The following is a 21,438-nucleotide window of genomic DNA, read 5'->3' as shown; positions in this document are numbered from 1 at the left end:
AGTGGTGAGTGGTGGTCCCAGCCAGGTACCCTGCAGGGTCTCTTAGCCCCTCCTGAGCATGGAGAGGGGCTCTTGGTGCCACACCAGAGGGGCCCATCCTCAGACCCTGTGGTGAGGGAGCCCCCAAACTCTTCAGCAATCTTGTGGTGTGAGTACAGTGCCAGGGAGGGCCACAGAACTCCACTCTGGGGGTGCAGAGAGCAGAGCCCCCCTCCCTCTGGACTCCCCTCGGGGACAGCCACACATTTGGTGCTGCCTAGCCAAAGGGAGCCTGAAGCACTGGCTCAGGCTGCTTGCCCAACTCAGGGCTCACCCTGGGGGTGTTAGAGGGTCTGGGACATGACCATGATGGCACCCACGAGCTTTGCACGGCCCCACAGACGCCAAGGACACAGGGATTATTAGCACGTCTCAGTTTAATCCCACACCTCGTCCCAGCGAGGTTCCCCTCCCACCCGACACCGCCAGCGGCATCCTGCAGACCCCAGAGAGGAGCAGTTCATTGCCAGGGGCTCAGCCCCACTACGGCAGCACCACAATCTTCTTCTCCAGGGTCTGTGGGGGGAACAGGACCCTCCTCATGGCGCTGTCCAGCTCCTCCAGTGCCAGCTGTGCGTGCAGCACCGTGGCGGCGTCGCGCTCCGCCGTGGCCACGTGCTTCAGCAGGCGGTACAGGTCCCGCAGCACGTCCCGCAGCACCTGGGCACGGCACGGGGCAGGGTCGGCCTCAGCACCGCCCCTCGGCGAGTCCCGGCAGGCTGGGACTGCCCCTTCCCCCGGGGCACCGACCGCGGCCACCGCCAGCGCAGCCCCGGCCCCCCGTGACTCAGTTTCCCCACACGGCAGCAGCACACTGTGGTGATCCTTCAGCCCAGGGCCACGGGGGCATGTCAGGATCCCGGCTGTGGGGATTCCCCTGGGGAACTGGCTGTTTCCCCCACGGGAGCTGAGTCCCAACACGCTTGTTACTGGGAACTGCGGAGGGAGGCCACAGTGGTGGAAAATCCGGGCATTTCCAAGTCAAATCAGTGATGAACAACTCCCACACTCCCAAGAGCCGGCACTGCCCCAGCATGGCGTGGCACTGTCCATGGCACAGCCCAGCAGCTCAGAGGGACACCCCCACAAAGCCCCCCTTCCCCAGGATCTGTTGAGGGAACCCTTTAGTGGGGGATGCCCAAACTGGGCATCTCAGTCCCTTGGGACTTTCCCTGGAAGCCGCTTGGGAATGAGCCCTGCAGCCCCTACAGAGCACAGGCCCTCCCCAAGGTGTGCCCAGGAGCCCCTTGGGGGCTGTCCCTGCCCCAGGGACAGGCAGGGGCTGACCCACCTCAGTGACCTTCTCACTCAGCCCCCGTAGCAGCAGCACCACCACGTGCACAGCAGCTCTTCGCACTTCAGCCTCGGGGTCTGTCCGGGCTATGGCTGTCACACAGCAGGTGACCTGTGGGGACAGGGCAGGGGGGCATCACCAGGGGCTGAGAGATGCAGGGGATCCCATCGGAGCAGCCACTGACGCGCTGGCAATGGCCCAAGAACGAGGATGGGACCCTCGTGCCCTGTTGGGTGCAGGCTCCCAGCAGCTCCCCCCAGGGCCAGGCGGCACATGGATGCCTCAGGAAGATGGATAAGAGTCTGTATAAAAATCAGGCAGAGCCAAAGGAATCTAATTAAATCCCGGCAGTGACAGCCGGGAGAATTAGCAGAGCTCGCACCTTCCCAAAATAGCAGCGTGTGGCTCTCTGGCATCACATCAACTGCCGGGATCCACCGGTGCCGAGCAGGAACGGAGCAGCCCCGCTGCCAAATCCACGGTGTCTCACTCCAGGAGCACCGGAGGGGGCGGGGGTGTGAAGCCCTGGCTCCCGTGGGGCACAGACCCATCGCCTCCAGGGCTGCTGGGCCCCTGGGTGTCGGGCTCACCCCACTGGGATCTCCCAGCAGCTTCCGAAGCCAAATCTCAGCCACAGCCTGCAGCCAGGGCGGGTGAGGGCCAGCTCCCGATACTGATGATACCGATAATGATAATTAAGATAACGGGAGAGCAACAAGGTGTCATTAAGCGGGAGGTGTCTCTGGCAGGCACCACTTGTGCCCCCAGGTCTCCTCTGGCAATGGCTGCCACGGGTGGAGCAGGCACCTAAAAATCAGGGCTAGAAGGCTAGAACCTCCCTAGTGTTTGCTTCAGGCCCCATGACTTTTATACTCCACAATATCAGCAATTATCACTCACGTCCTTAATGGAAATGTCCCGTTTCCATATGGAAATGTCCCATTTCCACATCCTCAGCAGCCCAACCATGTGCTAACAAATGCGCTCGTTAAGGAGAATGCTCCGCAGGCAGGGTGAGGGTCAGGATGGGGCCGGTACCTCCTGGATGATGGATCCCAGCTGGAAGCCCAGGTGCTGGCAGAGCTCGCCCAGGTTGGAGAGGCTGCTGGCCCGCAGGGCTGCGTCGGGATCGCGGGCACCCCGCAGGAAGGCGCGGATCAGCGGCTCCCGGTGCCGGAACACCATGTCCCCTGCCAGGAGAGCAGAGCCCGTGTCACCAGCAGGGAAAGGCCCCCCCTGCCTGCCAAAGCCCTGGCTCCGTTGGGAACAGATGGGTGGGGCATCTGCCTTGCAGCACCACTGAACAGCTGGATGCAACATCTGGAGTGTGGCTTGTGCCCCTCAGCACACACCCCGTGTCACAGAACCTGGGGCTCTTTGGCACATTCCAGTCCTCCCATGGGGTCACTCATGGTCCTGCAAACACACCAAGTGTGAATCTCAAATTCTGGCATCATCCAGACCCAATCCCCTGCCCCAATTAGCACACAGAGGTGCTGTGGATGTGTGAGCTGCTAATGAGAGCTCACGCCCGTGCTCAGCATCCACAACCATCCCAGGAGCGTGGTCATCCCACAGCAGCTGTGTGCCCCACGGTGTGGACACACCTCCTACCAGGCAGGGCCTTGAGGGCTGAAAAGAAAGCTCCAGAAGGCCAGCTGGCCTGTAAATCCTATGTTTTTCCAGCTCTCTCAAGCTCTGAAACTCCTCGGACAATGGTGTCCTGCAGCAGATGGAGGCACTGGGGTGGATGCCTTGGGACGTCCCAGGGTGTGGGGACAGGAATGATCCTTGGGGCAGTGAGGGCCCCTATCACCCTGCACGTGGGGGCTCAGGCTGGGGACTGGCACAGGGTGGGGGAGCACAGGGCAGCCCCGTAATGCCAAGGACTTGCTGGGAATGTCTCATGCTCTGTGCCTGCATCCCAGGGCTCAGAATTACAGCAGTATGAGCAGTGCAGGGTGCTCTGAGTGGGATCCCCTCCACAGCCAGCAGTGCACCAGCCTCTGTGCCAGATGGCGACAGAAGGGGCATGCAACACTTCCTTTCCCCTCCCAGATAGGGAAAGCCACTCCAGTGGGACAGAAAACAGGGCTGGGCACAGGGCAGGAGCGAGGCATGATGGTCTCTTGGCATAGTAGGAGAGCTCAGAGCCACAGAGAGCTGAGGGGTGATCCTGAAGTGCTGGATAAACCCTTGCTCTCAGATGCTGAAGCTTTGCAACAGGAACAACCTGGTGCAATTTGTTCTATAAATATGCTGGCGAGCCGGGACGCGCCGGAGCAGCTCCCGCGGCACCGCGGGGAGAGCCAGGGCAGGACGTGCCACCATCCCCAGGGCAGCTTACAGGGACAACCTGCACCCAGCCAGACACTTGGACACTGCCTGGGGAGGTCTGGGACTGAGGGGCTCTGCTGCCCTGAACCCATCCCAGCAGTGAGGATGGACGGTGGCACAGCCTGGCACTGATGCCACAGCTGGCACAGCCCAGGGATGCCACTGGTGCCAGGGAATGTGGCACAGGCCACAGGAGAGTCACAGTCCCAGGACTCAGGGGGTCCTGGCCCTGCAGGGGCATGCCCAGCCGAGGCACAGAGTGCCCACCCAGTGACCAGGGAGCTCTGCCTGGCTGCCCCAGCACCGCGGACACTGGCTGCCACCTCCCCGGCCATGTACAGCTCCAGCTGTGTGCTCCCGCTGGCCAGGCCTCCTCCACAGAGTCAGACAAGACATTTTAGGACGTGTCCCAACAGCAGATGCCAGAAAGGCATCATCCAGCTTCTACCTCTGAGCCCGGCGTGTCTGGGCGCTTCCCAGCAGTCTCCAAGCCCGGTGCTGCCGACCGAGGGGATGGTGGGCTGCTGGCAGGACCCCTCATCCTGCTCCTGCTGCTGCCAAACCCCTGCCAGCTTCTCTTGGGCTTTCAGACCCTGCTCACCTTCTGACAACAAAAGTCCCCTGTGGCTTTCCCCCCGGTAATGGTGAGGCTGAGCAGTGCTCTGGCTGCTGGCAGCGGGCAGTGCCATGCCCACGGCCAGGGACTCACCCAGTGCCCGGGTGACACGCATCAGCACCTCGCCCAGCTTCATCCTGGTGACAGCAGCCATGGTGTCCTCTTTGCCCTGTGCTGGGCGCTCGTACTGTGCCAGCAGGACAGGCAGAATCCGCTCTGGATACTCACTGGAGAGCAGGGCAACGCCTGCAGGGGAGAAAAGCTGGAAAATCAGTAATTTAGCAGCTGGCAGCAGGTGTCCATTCACTGCTGCTGGGTATGCCCTTTGAGCCAGTGAGGACTTGCTGCACTGGGGCCAGCTGAGCACTGCAGCCAATGCTTGGGCACAGGGTCTGGTCACTGCTCCCAGATCTTGGCCATCAGCACACGGTGCCAGCGTGTCTCTGTCCCTGCTGCATTTACCTGGCCAGGACTGGGAGCAGGAGCCAGTGCGTGCTGCATGCCCACTGCATCTCCCTGGGGCTGACGAGAGACCAGATCCCAGATGCAGGGATCAGACCCTTCTCCAGCTCCAGTGCCCTCCCCTAAACACACTCCAGCCCCTCAATGAGTGTACTGTTATGAGGGGCCCAAAACTGACCCCAGGATTCCGGGTGTGATGTCCAGCACATCAGGACTACGCCACAGGAGTCTGGCTCCATGAAACCCAGCGGTGCCACAACCCCTGGCTCAGCCCCAGCCCTGCTGCTGTGACAGGGAGCAAGTGGGATATGGGGACCCATCTGGCACGGCCCCCAGGCCTGTGCTTGGCACGGCACGGCTCGGCAGGGCACAGGTGCCGGTGAGTCAGTGCTGCAGGAACCGCACCAGGGTTAATCACGGCAGCTGCAGCAGCGTTAATCACTGCACGTTACAGCCTTTGTGCTCCAGCCCCGGGCAAGGACAGGCCCGGCCCTCTCAAGACCGTACAGGCACTGGGAAGCACGGCATGAACTCCTTCCCAGCTGCTGCCAAAGGTTACCAACCCAACGGCAGCGGTGCCAGCATGGCCGTGGGCCAGGGGAATGGCACATATCCCTTCCACAGAACCCAGGGCACTGTGACCATCCACTGTCACCCAGGATACACAGTCACTGCTGCAGAAACACCTGCCTGCAATCCCACGGACAGCCAGTGCTGTGGGGCTGTGCCGAGCATGCTGGGGCAAGCACTGACCTGAGGGTTTCCTAGGAAGGGCTGTGAGTACTCAGCAGCTGCCACCTTGGCAGAGCCCTCAGGGAGCACCAGTGGGTCCCCCACCTCCTGGTCCTCTGCCAGCCTCAGCCGAACAGACCCCTCTGTGGGTGCTGGGGCTGTGCCCACGCTGTACTGGAACTGCAGCCCCAGCCTGTGGCACAGACCTGGCACAGGGATGGTGACCAGCTCCAGGGAGTAACAATGACTGGGAGATGACGTCTCCAGCTTCAGGAACTCGGCATGGAGCCCACATGTGGCCCCAGGCTTGATGGAACAGCACAAAGCCACAATCTGGGAGGGCAGGAGATGCCGAGCCCTCAGCCTGGCCATGGCTCTGCTGCTCTCCACTCCCAGGGCACAGCACAAACCTTCCCTGACAAAGGGCTGGCACTCGCCCGGACAGGCACTGCTCACCTTGGATGGCTGAGAGGTAGACAAAGGCATCCTCATGCTGCACATTCTCCAGGAACACCTGGAAGGAAGGGAAGTGCCATCAGCAGTGACCCTGGGCTGGGCCAGCAAGGCCAGAGGGCTCCAATAATGGTGACCATCTCGAGCCTGATGGCCTGTTCAGCACCAGCTCTGCCTCTGGTGGGGCACACAGCAGGGGACAAGGGACCAAGGCAAGGGACAGGGGCCTCAGCAGGAGCCCGGTACCTGCAGCAGCTTCTCCTGAAGCCGAATGGCCTCTGGATCCCTCTGGGTGACCAGGCTGGCGAGGCGGCGCAGGGCAGCTGCCCGGCCGGGGGGCTGGGGGTCACAGGCTGACACCAGCAGCTCCTGCAGCCCCCCCGGGGCCGGGCTGTCGGCTCGTGGGGCTGGAGAGGCCCCGGGCCCACGGCCCCTGCTCTGCCCCGTGCTGCTGTCCCCATGAGCTGAGGGGCTGGGGGCGCTGCCGGCAGGGCTCCGTGCTGCCGTGCCAGGCTCCCGGCCCAGCAGGCCCTGGGCAGCGGTGCCCAGCGTGCCGGGCGAGCAGGCGCCGTGGGTGAGGATGGCGATGCGCAGGTCCGAGGCCAGCTCCTGGGTGAGGGGCTCGGGGTAGGTGCGGGACAGCTCCTCCAGCAGCGGCACCAGGCGCTTCAGCACCGCGAAATCGCTGGATTTCAGCTGGCAGGGAGAGGAGCAGCGCTGGCTGTTAGCAATGGAACGAGGGGCCACAGCCTGGCATGCTCCCCGGAGGGTGGGCATGGGGGTGAGGAGCCCCAGAGCCCCAGCCCCAGGTCAGGAGCTGGGCTCTGGGCACCGCGAGCTCCTCTCAACCCAGCGCCAATCCCAGCCCTGGCAGCAGCCATGGGAGAAGGTGGGAAGCACATGAACCTGAAGAACAGCAGGGTCTGGGTATGGGGACCAAACCAGGGACATCCCTCCCACCAGCTCTCCAGCACAATTCCACACAAATTCAGTGCCAGACTTGCCATCGGTCCTGCCTGGAAGGATGCTCCCAGCACAGCAGCCATGACCTGTCCTGAGCTGGAGAAGCTCTTGCCCTAACCTGGATTTAACTGCTAAAATCTGGGATGTGAGGGTGAAAAGGGTGCTTTAGCAGAGATTTTGGATGATTGCATAAAACTCCTCGCCTGCTGAAACCCAAACAGTTCTGCAGCTCCTTCCAAAACCTTTCACATTCCATTTTCCAAATTATGTCACTCCCATTAACACAAAAGGGGGAGCAGGAACTCTCCTGGGAGGGGCCCACTGCAGCCACAAGACTCTGGCTTTAACTTCTCTTCAACTACAGTTCTTTTCCCAGTATTAGAAATTTAGCAATAAGAGACAATAAATAATCTTTTTCTGTTAACAGCTGGCTCTTCCGTAGGGCAAATCCAGGGATGAAACAACCCCAGCAGCTCAGTGATGGCAGCACGTTAATGGACGTGCCATTGCTCCCCATGGCAGGTCCACTGAGTGACACAGAGCTCATATATATATATAGGTATTACAAGGTAACTGAGAGATATAAATAACAATATAAATATGTATAAAATGTAAATATAAAAGTATAAGGGGATTTTCAAGGGTACAGCCCACATGGGAAGTTCACAATGCTCTGCAGCCAGAGTCTGTGACCGTGTGGGGATGCAGAGGGTGCAGTGCTGGTATTTAAAGATGCTGTATGTGACTGCACTGTTCTGACAGTGCCTTCTTAGGAGAGATAATAAATTAGTTAATTGGGCTCTTTGGGGGTACCCTGCTCTGATTGAATCCTTGGTCAGCACCCTGGCACTGCCCCAAGCAAAATAATTATATATCTATGTCTCTAGATGCATTTACAGGCTGTGACTCCGAGCCAGCCCAGTGACTCCGTGCCACTGCACCCTCAGCTGTCCACGGCAGTGCCAGCCCCCACCCCACAGCCCCCGGTCCTCTCCCTCACCTGGACGGCCCCGCCGAGCACAGCGGCCACGAGCCCCATGGCCATGGCGAGGGTCTGCGCCTCGGCCGCCGCGCCCGGGCCCCGCGCAGGGTGGGCACAGGCCCGCTGCAGCACGGCTGCCAGGAACTGCTGCACCTGCCAAGGGAACGGCCATCAGCAGCAGGGACTGCCCCCTGCAGCTCCTGCTGCCTCTGAGCCCAGCCGAGTGTCCCTGTCACGCACAGCTCTGAGCACAACCCCACACAAACGAGTAACCCATCCCACACAGCTCTGAGCACAGTTCCACACAAACGAGTACCCCCACCCCACACAGCTCTGAGCACAACCCCACACAAACGAGTACCCCCACCCCACACAGCTCTGAGCACAACCCCACACAAACGAGTACCCCCATCCCACACAGCTCTGAGCACAACCCCACACAAACGAGTCCCCCATCCCACACAGCTCTGAGCACAACCCCACACAAACGAGTACCCCCATCCCACACAGCTCTGAGCACAACCCCACACAAACGAGTACCCCCATCCCACACAGCTCCCCAGCACAACCCCACACAAACCAGTCCCCCATCCCACACAGCTCTGAGCACAACCCCACACAAACCAGTCCCCCATCCCACACAGCTCTGAGCACAACCCCACACAAACGAGTACCCCCATCCCACACAGCTCCCCAGCACAACCCCACACAAACGAGTCCCCCAACCCACACAGAGCACAACCCCACACAAACCAGTCCCCCAACCCACACAGAGCACAATCCCACACAAACAAGTACCCCCATCCCACACAGCTCTGAGCACAACCCCACACAAACGAGTACCCCCATCCCACACAGCTCTGAGCACAACCCCACACAAACGAGTCCCCCCCATCCCACACAGCTCCCCAGCACAACCCCACACAAATTCAAGGAGTGTTCAGACCCTGCTCTCAGGGATGCACAGGGTTGCATTATTGGGGTGTCCGTGCAGGGCCAGGAGTTGGACTCAATGATCCCTGTGGATCCCTTCTAATTCAGAATATTCTGTGATTCTGTAATTCTGTGAAACCCTTCCCATTTTCCTCCTGTTGCTGTGGCCCCAATCCCAGTGTGGGCTCAGCCAAGTCATGACCACAACTGGGACAAGGTGATGGTCAAACTGGTGGGGTCTCTCAGCAGCAGAAGTCCCCCTGGGGCTGGAGGAACAGAGGGATCCAGCTCCATCCCTGCCTCCTGCCTGGCTCCACCATGGGATGGAAGCTGGGATAGTCCCAAAGGGGAGCTCAAGGTGAGTCTGTATGGAATTGCCCTAGGTAAAGGCTTGGAAATCCCAGAGCCAAGGAGCTCCAGCCCCTGTCTACAATCCTCCACACCAGCCTCCCCCTTATCCTGCACAGCTGACACTCCAGCCAGAGCCATTTCCTGTGTTCTCACTTACTTTGGGATTTTTCCCACAATATTTTTATTCCACATGTAACGATCCTGCCTGGTTGGCATTGGCCTTCTCCACACTTGGCACCAACACCTCTGATCCCACAGGTTTCCTGCCTTCCTAACAGATCCTGAAATGAGGGAGTTGATGTTCTCCATGCCTTATCTTCTCCCAGACAAACCTGGGAAGGGTTTGGATCAGGGTCACTCCTACCTAACAGGTGTGTTGCAACAGAGGAGGAACTATTGTGTTCCTCTTTCAGAAAACAAAGTATGAGGGCAACAAGGTCCTCTTGCACCAAATTCCAAACTTCCACCCCCAGGGCACTGGGTGCAGGCAGGATTTCCTCCTCAGCTGCCAGATTCCTTAAGCACATCCCTTAAGCAAGGAGGGAGGCTGTGGGAAAAGGCTTGCTAAAGGCTGCATAAAAGGCTTAGGTACCTGCTGGGATAATTATTCCAGAGAAGAAATTCTATCAAACAGCAAATAAGTAAAAAAAAAAAAAAAAAATTTGAATATTTGCTCTCATAACACGGTGATACACGAGCTGGAGGGGGTTGAAGTTATATTTAATATTTTTAAAAAAAGGAAAATTCTGAATAAATAACAGTAGATTGCAACTGAGAAAAATGAAAACTTAAAAAATAATCTAGAAAAAAAAACATTTTAAAGTGGGAGGGACAAAAAAAAGGAAAAATAAAACACTGGGGCACAGTTGTGTCTCAGGCAGGAGGAGAGAATCCTTGGTGCAGTGAGGAAATCAAGTCAAGTTGACCTTGGTTATGGAGGAGAACACGTAAATAAAATAAATGTGCAGCTGGGGGGGCACAGCAGCTGCTGCTCCTGGGCTCCAGCTTTGGAAGGATGGACCCCACTTGCTCCTACCCCATTAGGGCCCCCCAAACACCCCAGGGAACCCCAGAGTGCAGAACCTGCTCAAAGCCTGTCCCTGTCCCAGCCCGGGGCCTCGCTGAAACACAACCCCAGGCAGGAGGATAATGGATTTTTTGTCTGCATTTCTTTGGTGGTGGGTTTTCATCCCAGACTCCTGGCTGGACCCTGGCAAAGCCCTTCCCCATTTCCCAGTGTCTCTGGGCCCTGCGGGTGGGTGTGATGGAGGCAGGTGGGGACAAAGCTGGGCTGGCTGTGTCCCCTCTGCTGCCGAGCACACAAAGGCTCCTTTGTCCCAAAGGAAACGTGAGGAAACCTGCCTGAGCCCTGCCCACGGCAGCACGGGGAGCTGGCATGGCCGGGGCACTGGGAAAACAGCAATAAAACACAGCATGAGGAAGCTAAAAGCCACAGGATCTGCAGGGATCTGCAGGGGATCCAGAGGGGAGTGCCAGGCTGCCCTCGGTGTCCAGCTGCCTTCCCCACCAACCCCATCCAGGGCACGCTCAGGGGGAAAGATTGTAAATATCCTTTTCGGGACCAAGGGGCACCAGTGGCCTTTGAAATGACAATATTTCATAAATTTGGCACTGCTCACTCATGAATACAGGAGCACAGTTATGCCAACCAGGTTGCTCCCATCCAACCTGGCCTTGGGTACTTCCAGGGATGGCACAGCCACAGCTTCTCTGGGCAACCTGTGCCAGGGCCTCTCCACCCTCACAGGGAGGAATTTCTTCACTGTACCCCTTCTAACCCTGCCCTCTGTTAGGGGGAAGCCATTCCCCTTTGTCCTGTCACCTCCTTGTATAAAGTCCCTCTCCAGCTCTCTGGGAGCTCCTTTAAGGACTGGAAGTTTCTCTGAAGGTCACTCTGGACCCTTCTCTTCTCCAGGCTGAGCAATCCCAGCTCCTTCAGCCTTTGCTCCTGGCAGTGTTCAGTGTTCAGCCTTTGCTCCTGGCAGTGTTCAGTGTTCAGCCTTTGCTCCTGGCAGTGTTCATTTGATGCCCCCAGGCTTTGCACCACCAACCTGCACAATGTCAGTGAACACGGTGTCCGAGACACCCTGGCACAGTGCGGCCACCAGCTGCAGGACCAGCAGCTTCCTCCCCTGCCTGGCCTGGTCCTGCTCCAGCTCCAGCAAACTCCCCCCAGGCTCCACAGCTGGGTTTGGAGCCTCCTCATCCTCCGCAGCCACCTGAGTCAGCTCCTGCCGGGAAGGGAAGGGAAGGGAAGGGAAGGGAAGGGAAGGGAAGGGAAGGGAAGGGAAGGGAAGGGAAGGGAAGGGAAGGGAAGGGAAGGGAAGGGAAGGGAAGGGAAGGGAAGGGAAGGGAAGGGAAGGGAAGGGAAGGGAAGGGAAGGGAAGGGAAGGGAAGGGAAGGGAAGGGTTAAACATCGGGCCAGCAATGCCAGGTGACTCCTCTCACCACCACCACCACCCTCCAGCTGCTGGATGAAGGTTTCTGAGAGCTGTCCACAGCTCCTGAGTGTCCCATCCCTATCCCCTCCTGGCACTATGGGCTGGGGCACAGAATCCCAGTCCAACCCTGCAGGGAACGGTGGGGGGCTCCAAGTGAGATCAAAGGAAGCAGGTATGGGGCCCCTCTTCTGGAGCCAAGGAAGCAACAGGGATTATTCCCAGCCTCCAACACACTTCAGACATGCTCCTGTAGTTAAAACAGCCCAGGGGGAGGATGAGGGTTAACCCCTTCAGGGATAGGGCTGCTCCCACTCCTTGGCTTCCCACCCAGCACACAGGGCTGCTCCAGCACATGCCATGCCCCAGGACACACAGGGGATGATCCTCCTTTTGCCTTCTGCTTGTCCAGAGAACCCCTTCCCACAGGTATGCCCCAGCCAGGGGCTGGCTGCCCTCACCTTCAGGCAGTGGATGAAGAAGTCTCCTGCCAGACCACTCTTCTGGCAGTGGGACAGGAGCTCCACCAAGCTCTCCACATGGCACTGCTCCAAGGAGATCTTCTGGTACAGGGCCTCATCTTCATCGCTGACAGGTCACTGTATCACCGGCACAAACACACCCAGAGCCCCCTGACACCCAGACTCCAGGGCATGGTGAAATCCCAGGCTGCATTTCCCTGGAAGCCTTCCTTCCCAGCACTTCCCAGCAGAGCCTGGAGGCAGCTGAGCCAAACATTGCCCAGGTCATTTGGGCTCTGCTTATTAACTAACCTGCACTCATTAACACAAACCATGAGCCCAAAGCATACATTTCATCCAGCCCATAAACACCATGATTAGTGCTGGGTAAGTTAGGGAGAGCTGTGGCAACAGGGGCATGGGCAGAGCCAGTATAGAACAAGTTTAAAGTAGTCCCAGTTTAAGCAAGGCAGAGCTGCTTCTAATTCTGGCCCTGCAGTACCTAAAGTTTATAAAAAGGCTGGAGAGGGACTTTGAGCAAGGGTGTGGAGTGACAGGACAAGGGGGAATGGCTTCCCACTGACCAAAGGTGGGTTAGATGGGATAATGGGAAAGAATCCTTCCCTGTGAGGGTGGGCAGGCCCTGAACAGGCTGCCCAGAGCAGCTGTGGCTGCCCCATCCTTGGAAGTGCCCCAGGCCAGGCTGGATGGGACTTGGAACAACCTGAGACAGTGGAAGGTGTCCCTGCCATGGGGCAGAACAAGATGAGCTTTAAGGTCTTTTCCAACCCAAACCAGTCTGTAATTCTAACTCAGATCAGGAAAAGCCTGAAAAAAAACCCCAAACCAAATGTATTTGTGGGGACTTTGCTGCATGTGCCCCCATCTCCCAGCACACCCCTGGGCACAGCTGTGCCTCTGCCTGCCCACAGTGCTGCCCGGCCAGCTCACAGCCCCTCTGCTCAAACCCAGCCTCCTGCTGCTGGACATCCCAGCCTGCGTGGCTGGAGACTAAAGGCTGCAGTTAACTCCCAGCATGGGCAGCTCTGCCTCCCCTCAGAGGCCATCTGCCCACACCAGAGGAGCTCTGTGGCTGCTCTGTGATGCTGGCACTGCCACAGTCTGTGCTGTGACTGTGCCACCTGTGCCCGAAGGACTCTGTTCACTGTGTCACCACACAGGCTTGGGCTGGAGGCTGGAAGGTGAATCTGGGGGGTATTGAGATTGGAAAGGCACATCCCCTTCCCAGACACTGCACAGCAGGCAGGAGTGCACACCAATGCTCAGGTGGAGCGTGATGCTTTGTGTGGCTGCAAGTCAGAGCTCTGCACCATGTCCAGGAAACCTGGGGGCTGTGTTGGCTCTGTGGAAGTGTCACCTGCCTGAGCCTGAAGGGATGAGACCCTGTGGGATGGCTCTGGCAGCCCCTGCTTTGCCCAGGCTCTCTGCCAGGAAAGCCCTGGGTGCCCAGTGACTCGGGGACTGTCCCACAGCACTCACCTGATGGTTTCCTGCACGACGACGGCAGCACCGCCCTCGCTGCCCACTCGGAGCTGGCACTGCGGGTGCAGGGTGGGCACGTGGCTGCTGAGCCCAGCCAGGCCCTCCAGCACAGCCAGGGCCTGCTCCCGCTCTGCCTTCTCCAGGAACCACAGCAGGATGTCCTGGCACGGGGAGCTGCCGAGGGGAAAGGAGCCAGTGGTGACACTGCTCTGCCCACTGCACCGTCCCTGCACAGGCTTGGGATGAGGGACATGACTGGAGTGCTCTGGAGCAGCCCTCCCTGGGATGCTCCAGCTCCTGGCTCTGGCAGCTGAAGGCATTTGTGCCTGTTTCTAAGGGAATCAGCAGCACATCCTGCCCTTCTGGCGCTCCCAGATGGAAGGATTTGGGTTCCTCCACACTTCAGGCTGGCAAGGAAGCACTGTGAACACCCTTGGCATGCCCTGCCTGCGCCTCATGCCGAGGTGACAAGGGCTGGTGGCAGTGCCAAGGGAGAGGAGGAAGGAGATGGGAGCACTGAGGTGGCACGGGGAGCCCTGCCAAGGAAAGAGCAGGTTAATGAGGTGGAGCAGCCGCACTGGGCCGTGCCAGGGGTCTGGAAAACTGAGCACTTCCAGGCAGCTGTGGGTTCACTCATCCCTGCCAAATTCCTTAGCAGAGGAAGCAGCGACTGCTGGCCCAGCAGCAGCGTGAGCTTGGCGTGTCCCACAGCTTGTCACGGCACTCGCTGCTCTTTGAAGTGATTAACGAGGCCTTTAATATTAAACAGCACAGGCTGTGTCTACACACACCTTTTAGGGAAAGCCTCCACACGCCAGGGTCACCAGAGCACTGTGCAACCCCACCAGGAATGCTTTTACCATGCTGGTCCTAACTCCAGGAAAAGCCTGGGGGGACCAAGGAGAGAGGACAGCCAGCACCTGGTCACCCCTGTCCCTGCCATGGCTGGCACACGTGGTGCTTCCCACTGTACACCAGCCACGGGAAGCTGGGCATTGGTGTGGGATCAGCTGCCAGGACTGTACCAGAGGAGAGTGATCCCAGATTGGAGAATGATCCTGTACTTCCAAGAGGCAGTGCTTAAACTGTTTTCCCAGTTTTTATGCTATTTGTAGATCCCTCCATCCAGTTTCCAGCATCACTACCTCCATCCATGGACAACCACAATCCCTGCTCTAGGCAGAGCCACCCTGTGCTCCTGAGGGCACGCTCAGCTCTACACAGAACATCCTGGCTTCAGGGAAAACAAAAACTAACGTGAGAATGGGCTGCCAGTGAGGCTGTGTGCCCTGCCTGTGGTTGCTGCCTGCTTGGAACAGAGTGCTCTGGGGTGAGAAGGAGGCTCTCTGCTCCTGCCTGTGCCCCGAGCGTGGCTGCTGGAGGAGGGTGAGCCCAGCAGATGAAACCCCAGCAGGAACAGAGTACAAAGCCTCCCTTACCGTAAGTATGACACATTCTGCCTGGCGAAGGAATAGAGGGAAAACACCACTCCCAGGACTGGCTGCAGGGATCCCAGCAGCAGGCTCGAGCTGTCATTCCCAACCACATACACCTACAGAGGGAGAGAGGGGCACAGCCAGGGGAGTCAAACACCTGCACGGGCAGAGGGAGCTCAGGAACACGTCTGAGCACAGGGCAGCTGCCAGGGAGGATGGCGGAGGGCTCTCAGCCTCCTCCTTCAGTCTGGAGGCTGCCTTCCCTGATTATGCCACATTCCCTATTAAAACCTGCCTTCAGCACCATCTTTCTCCAAGAATTTGCTTAACCACAGCAGGGCTCCAAGCTACAGGAAGGTTGCAGGCAGTTTTTGTGCTGCTTAGGAGTGAGATCCTGCCTTACCCAGGGATGCAACAGGTCCCCTGGCATGAGCAAATCTTCACTGAATGACTGTAAATCTCAAGCACAGAGATCAGTCACCAGCAGGGCAGCTGGGCTGGTGGGTGCTGAGCTGAGGCACTGGGCTGCTCAGGCTCTGGGAATGGTGTTGGTGCTCAGGGGGTATTGCAGGGGCTCTGAGGATGATGTAGAGGCTCTGGAGGGGTTGCAGAGGCTCTTGGGGACGTTGAAGAGACTCTTGGGGGGTTGTAGAGGCTCTTGGGGGGGCTCTAGGGGCTCAGGGTGACTGCAGAGCCCTGCTCCTCCCCTCCACCTCACCCAGCAGCCTCCCAAGAGGCTAAGAAATGGTCCCCAAGGGCCCTGCCCTGCTGCACTGCCGCACACAGACCTGTTTTCATGTGCTAATCCCCACGGAGCCATTCCTCCTCCCCAGACCCTTGTGTACACAAAGGCTCCCGATGAAGCCCCAAGGATGGTTTCTCACTAAGCATCAAATGACACTTGTTAGGCAAGAAACCCCCCCCAAATCTGGGGTCCCCTCACTAATCTGGCTGCTGTCAGGCCCCCAGTGCTCTGCCATTAAGGAGGGACCCACCCCAACCCCCCCAGCACTGCTCTGGGAGGGAGCAGCCCTCCAGACCGGTCTCTGCCTGCCAGCCAGTTACAACAGATCATTACTGGGAAAATACACAACAATCCCAGCATTTAAGAGCTTAGCCTGCCTCGGGGCATGCCAGGAAGCAAGTCACCAGCTTCTGAAATTTGAATTCCTGGAGTGGAGATGTCCTTGTGGGTTGGAACGTGCAGCAGGAAGCTGCTGGAGCCTGCAGTGTGGCACTGGGGTTACTGGGGGCAATGGCAGGAAATGAGTTATGAGGGGAGGTGGCACAGGAGACACCTCCACAAAAAGCCCTCATCCTTCACGGGAAGCACAAGGATGGACCTCACCAATCCCTCAATGCCAGAACCAAGATCTGTGCTCCAAGGAATGCTCAGAGCTCCTTACAGTGCCTAAGGGGGCTCCAAGAGGGCTGGAGAGGGACTTTGCACAGGGGATAGAGTGACAGGACAAGGAGCAATAACTTCCAACCTTAAGAGGACGGGTTGAATGGGATACTGGGAAGGAATCCTTCCCTGTGAGGGTGGTGAGGCTCGGGCACAGCCCATGTGGAGGCTGGGGTACTCCTGCAGATGAAGACCAGACAACTGAGCATGACTGCAGGAGACACTGATGGGGTTTGTGGGGCCCAACACACACTGAACTGCTCACCAGGTCTCAAACCAGCCTTTTCTCACCCAAAGCAGACATGGTACCTTGAGCACATCTTCCACACAGCTGCCCAGCTCTGCCTCTGGCACCAGCATGGCCCCTGCTGTCAAATCCTCCAGTGCCAGCTCTGAAAGCAAAGGGCACACACATGAGCCCCCCAAAACAGCCCAGAGCCCCCAGCAGCAGAACTGCATTCCCTGCACCCCAAAGCACTCCCACAGCTCCCTTCCCTCCCCATGGGAACAGAGCAGCCCTCATTAGCCATCCTAATTGTGCTGCAGTGTTGTAAACCCCCAAGGAGACAGGGAAATCAACACAGACCACAACTCCATGATGGATGATTCCCCAGAGAGCTGCTGGCCTGTGTGGGGAACCAGCAGCTTCTGTCTGCAAGCCCAGAACAAGGATGTCAGACTGGGAGAGGCTCCCAAGAAGCACAGGCAGAGCCAAACTGCTCAGCTCCCACGCTGCAGCGACTGCACTCAAACAGGAGTAAATATGGGGTACCCAGACAAACTGACAGGGTCAGCACAGAGAGCTGGGCTGCCACACTCCCCAGCCTGGCCTGAGAAAACTCCGATGGAATGACAAAAACCAGTGAGGAGCAGAACCAGGGCCCTCCCCAGTGCAGGTGGGTACCTGCAGCCTCGGAGCAGCGGCGCAGCGGGGCCAGCAGGGGCTGCAGCAGGTGCCTCTCTGCCAGCTGGGGCTGCTCCCTGGCCATGCTCAGCACCGTGGTGGAGGCCACACGCTGGAACTGCCGCGCTGCCACTTTGTCCTGGACGTGCAGCAAGTCCAGAATCTGCCAAGGAAAAAGAAACAAGGATCAGCAACCCCTCAGAGGGGACAGCCTGGCGCCTTGCAGCAGCCAAGGAGCCACCCATGTGCTGCTGTGCTGGCAGCTGGCATGACATTCTGTGTGTGGAAGAGCCAGTGTCCGTCCCACACATGCAGGACACCTCTCTGGGTCAAACCAGGAGCCTGCACCACTCCCAGAGCCAAAGGCTAAAAGCAAGAGCTACACACAGAGCTCTGTGTAGCACAGTGACAAGTCCCTCAAATGATCAGACAACATCATCCAGCATTTCAATAAAACACAGAAAATTCAAGAGTGGAAACGTCCTACTGCCAGGAAAACATGTTCACATTGTGCTGGCTTGAGCCAGGCCACACTGAAGCAAAAGGAAGAGCCCCAGCACCCTCCAAGCTGAGAGCTGGCTCCACATTCCCCAGCAGAGGGGATGAGGGACTTACCTGGGGGCACACCTGTCTGTAGTAGTCCTCAAGGGACAGGCACTGCTGGGGGCAGGCAGCCAGGATCTTCCCAACTGCATCACATTTCCTCCAGTCCAGAGCTGCTGCTTCATCACCAGCACCACCTACAACAGCAGCAGAAATCCTGGGTCAGCCCAACCCATGGCCAGCTCTGGCTGAAGCCAGGTGCTCCTAGCCAAAAAATTGGATTTTGATTTTGAGCTTTTATTGCTCTTTCAGGAGACAGCTGAACTTAAGGACAGAAAGGGGAAAATTGCTGTGCAAGACCCCTAATAGTGGAAAGCAATTCCTACAGCCAGGTGGGTGAGCCAAAAGGTGGGGAGAGGTTGTGCTTGGATGGTTGGAGTTGGCCAGACAAGATTTTGGCACTAAAAACCGTGGGATTCAGCTTGTGGAGAGCAACAGCTTCCTTCCCTGGCAGGACATGGAGAGCAGGGGATGGGATGGGTCTCACTGTCCCTACAGCTCCCACAGCCCAGCGCCCAGCACAGCCCCCACCACACTGGGACAGGGCACTCCCCAGGACTGATCCCACTCTGGACACACATACTGTGTGACCCCATCGAGGCACAAACAGGCTTGGAGCCTTTCAGTGTGGCCCTCTAACATATGTGTATCCCAAATTAGAGCAGTTTGGGAGCTCAGTGCAACGTCTGTGTGTCACCTCAGCCTGGCACAAGCCAGCCCCTACACCCAGCTCTTGTGGCTCTGCTCTTCTGGGGTGAACTGTCTCAAGACACCTCTGAATCTGTGATGCTGGGGCCCACAGCCCCCCACTCACCGTCTGTGGCCTCCAAGACACCCCGAACCACGGCCTGCACCCCGCTGGGCCTCAGCAGCCTCTCGGAGAGCAGGTGCCCGCAGAGCCGCCGCAGCCAGCCCGGAGCAGCCCCTGGGCACCTCTGCAAGGCAGCAAAGGAGCAGGTGAGGAGCCTGCCTGCACACACCTGTGCCAGCCCACCCCTGGGCAACAGCCCAGGCTCTGACAGAGAGCACAGCACACAGGCTTTGAATTGCTGCTTCATCCAGCAGCACAGAGCAAATCAGGGATTAATGAGAGGTCAGCCCTCAGGTGCTTAGCATGCTATTCCACCTCTGGAAGTGTCCGAGGCCAGGCTGGACGGGGCTTGTAGCAACCTGGGATGGTGGAAAGTGTCCCTGCCCATGATAGAGAGTAGAATGAAATGAACTTTGAGTTCCCTTCCAGGCCAAGCCATTCTGGGACTCTATGATTCTATTAAGGGCATTTTCCCCCGGGGACTTTCCTAAAACAACACTTAAGAGATTCCCCATCTCCTCCTCCCCGGGATGCTTTGGAACAGCCCCAGAGAGCAGCAGGTGCCCTGTGTCATCCCCTGAGTGGGAAGGGTGAGGTTTGGAGGAGCAGGAGCTGTGCTTGGCCGGGCACGGTGGATGCGGGTGCCAAGCCAAGGTGGCACGTGCGGCGATGACAGTCCCTGACACACCCACACTCCGCTCCTGCACAGCAGGGCTGGAATGCCAGACACCCAGCAGCCTCGCCGGCACTCGGGGACTGGCTTTGAAGGTGTAAGAGCATTCCCAGAAGAGCAGCATCCTCGGCGTGTGGGAACCACGGGGGGTAGGGACGCTGACAGCCCGGTGTCGGGGATGGCTCCGGGTACCTGCTTGGGCTGTCCCTGCAGGACGAGCAGCTCCTGCACGGCCAGCGGTTGGTAAACACGGTCCAGGATGTCCCCCAGGGCTTCCCGGCACTGCGCTCGCTCCGCGTCCGAAACACCCTGGAACAAAACACACCGGGGCTTTGAGAACAGCTCGGTCCGGGCGGTGTGCCGGTGCCCCGCAGCCCCTCGGCGGGCTCCGTGCCTCCCGTTCTTTCTCTGACATGGGGCAGGACACAGGAGGAACCGCCGGAGGAGCGGGCTGGGACACGCACGCCTGCCCTGGGGAGCGGGACACGGGCTGCGAGTGTGGCACGGACCTGGCAGAGGGCGGCGGGGCCGTGTCCCAGCGCGCAGAGCCCGCACAGGAGCAGCCGGAGATGCCGGGCGAGCAGAGGGGCGCCCAGCGCCGGCAGCCGGGCCAGCTCCACCAACGCGGCCACGGCGGCGAACAGCCGGGCCCCGCGGCTGCCGGGCGGCGGCCCCAGCGCCGGCCCCGGCCCGAGCCCCGGCGGCAGGTGCGGCAGCAGCCCCAGCCCCACGGCGGCCCGCAGCGCCCGCCGCACCGCCCGCTCCTGCCCCACGCTCAGCGTGTCGGCGCCGGGCGGCGGCGGCGCCCCGGGAGCGGCGGGGGCGGCGGGGCGGCGGGGGTGGCGGCCAGCGCGGCCAGGCGCTCCTTGAGGCACAGCAGCAGCGCCAGCAGCCCGCAGGCCGCCGCCCAACCCGGCTCCGCGCTCGCCGCCCCGGCCGCCAGCGCGGGCGCCCGGCACAGCACGGCCGCCCGGAGCTGGCGCAGCGCGGCCCAGCCCGCTGCCCGGGACAGCCGCTCCTCCAGCGCCGCCGCGTTCCTGCGCAGCGTCTCCAGGCACAGGGCGGGCTCCTTGCCGGGCTCGGCAGCACTGTCGCCATCACCGGGCGGCCCCAGCAGCAGCTCCAGCGCCTCCAGCACACAGGCCGGCTCCGGGCCCGGCTGCGCGTCGCCCGCCATGTCGGGAGCGCTGTCGGTCAGTGCCGCCATGCTGCGCAGGGCAGGGAAGGGGCGGGGCCGCCGCCGCCCGCCATCTTGGGGAGGGCGCGAGGGGCGGGGCCGCCCGGCTGCCGCCATCTTGGGGAGGTCGGGACGGGAGGAGGACGGGACCGGAGAGCGGCTTTGGGGGCGGGACTGGGACCGGGGAAATGGCTGCCACTGCCACCGCAGAGAGTGGGTGCGCTACTGAGGAGGAATCCTTTTCACTTGAGAGTGGTGAGGCCCTGGCACAGGGTGCCCGGAGCAGCTGTGGCTGCCCCTGGATCCCTGGCAGTGCCCAAGGCCGGGCTGGACACTGAGGCTTGGAGCAGCCTGGGACAGGGGAAGGTGTCCTTGTCCATGACGGGTGGAGTTGGATGATCCATACGGTCTCTTCAAACTCTAACCCTTCCGTGATTCTGCCCAGAGCAGCTGTGGCTGCCCCTGGATCCCTGGCAGTGCCCAAGGCCGGGTTGGAGCAGCCTGGGATAGCCGAAGGTGCCCCTGTCCATGACGGATGGAGTTCAATGATCCATAAGGTCTCTTCAAACTCCAACCCTTCTGTGATTCTGCTCTCCCTGTGGAGGGGGCCATGGCCACACCTGTGCAGCAGGTAAAGCCTTCAAGTACCAGCAGAGCCTCACACAGAGAAAAGTGGTTTGGTTTTCTTAAAACAATTTATTATTTCAATTCTATATAAAAACCATGCAATCAACACTTGGCCACTGCTGGTTTCCCAGCTTGCATTAGACCCTTTTCCCATGATAAAAAATACAAACCGTGACGACAGCTAAACACAAAGGTCAGTATTTTGGGAAAGCCCTTT

At 59.4% G+C, this 21,438-nt stretch overlaps 1 protein-coding gene across 1 annotated transcript; it reads right to left on the bottom strand.

Moving 5' to 3' along the window:
• Window positions 1-398: 398 nt before the first annotated feature.
• TANGO6 (transport and golgi organization 6 homolog) lies at window positions 399-20,624 on the bottom strand. Its single transcript, XM_036390534.2, is given in 18 exon segments — window positions 399-699; window positions 1,331-1,444; window positions 2,372-2,523; window positions 4,380-4,532; window positions 5,937-5,994; window positions 6,180-6,629; window positions 7,897-8,031; window positions 11,235-11,414; window positions 12,083-12,209; window positions 13,583-13,759; window positions 15,025-15,137; window positions 16,736-16,818; window positions 17,331-17,493; window positions 17,946-18,070; window positions 18,748-18,868; window positions 19,610-19,726; window positions 19,927-20,253; window positions 20,256-20,624. Coding segments are annotated over 18 exon segments (3,141 nt in total). The 3' UTR covers window positions 399-522.
• Window positions 20,625-21,438: the final 814 nt, after the last annotated feature.

This window comes from Molothrus ater, chromosome 12 (genome assembly GCF_012460135.2).
Source record: "Molothrus ater isolate BHLD 08-10-18 breed brown headed cowbird chromosome 12, BPBGC_Mater_1.1, whole genome shotgun sequence".
NCBI lineage: Eukaryota > Metazoa > Chordata > Aves > Passeriformes > Icteridae > Molothrus > Molothrus ater.
This window is presented reverse-complemented; position numbering and strand designations above follow the sequence as displayed.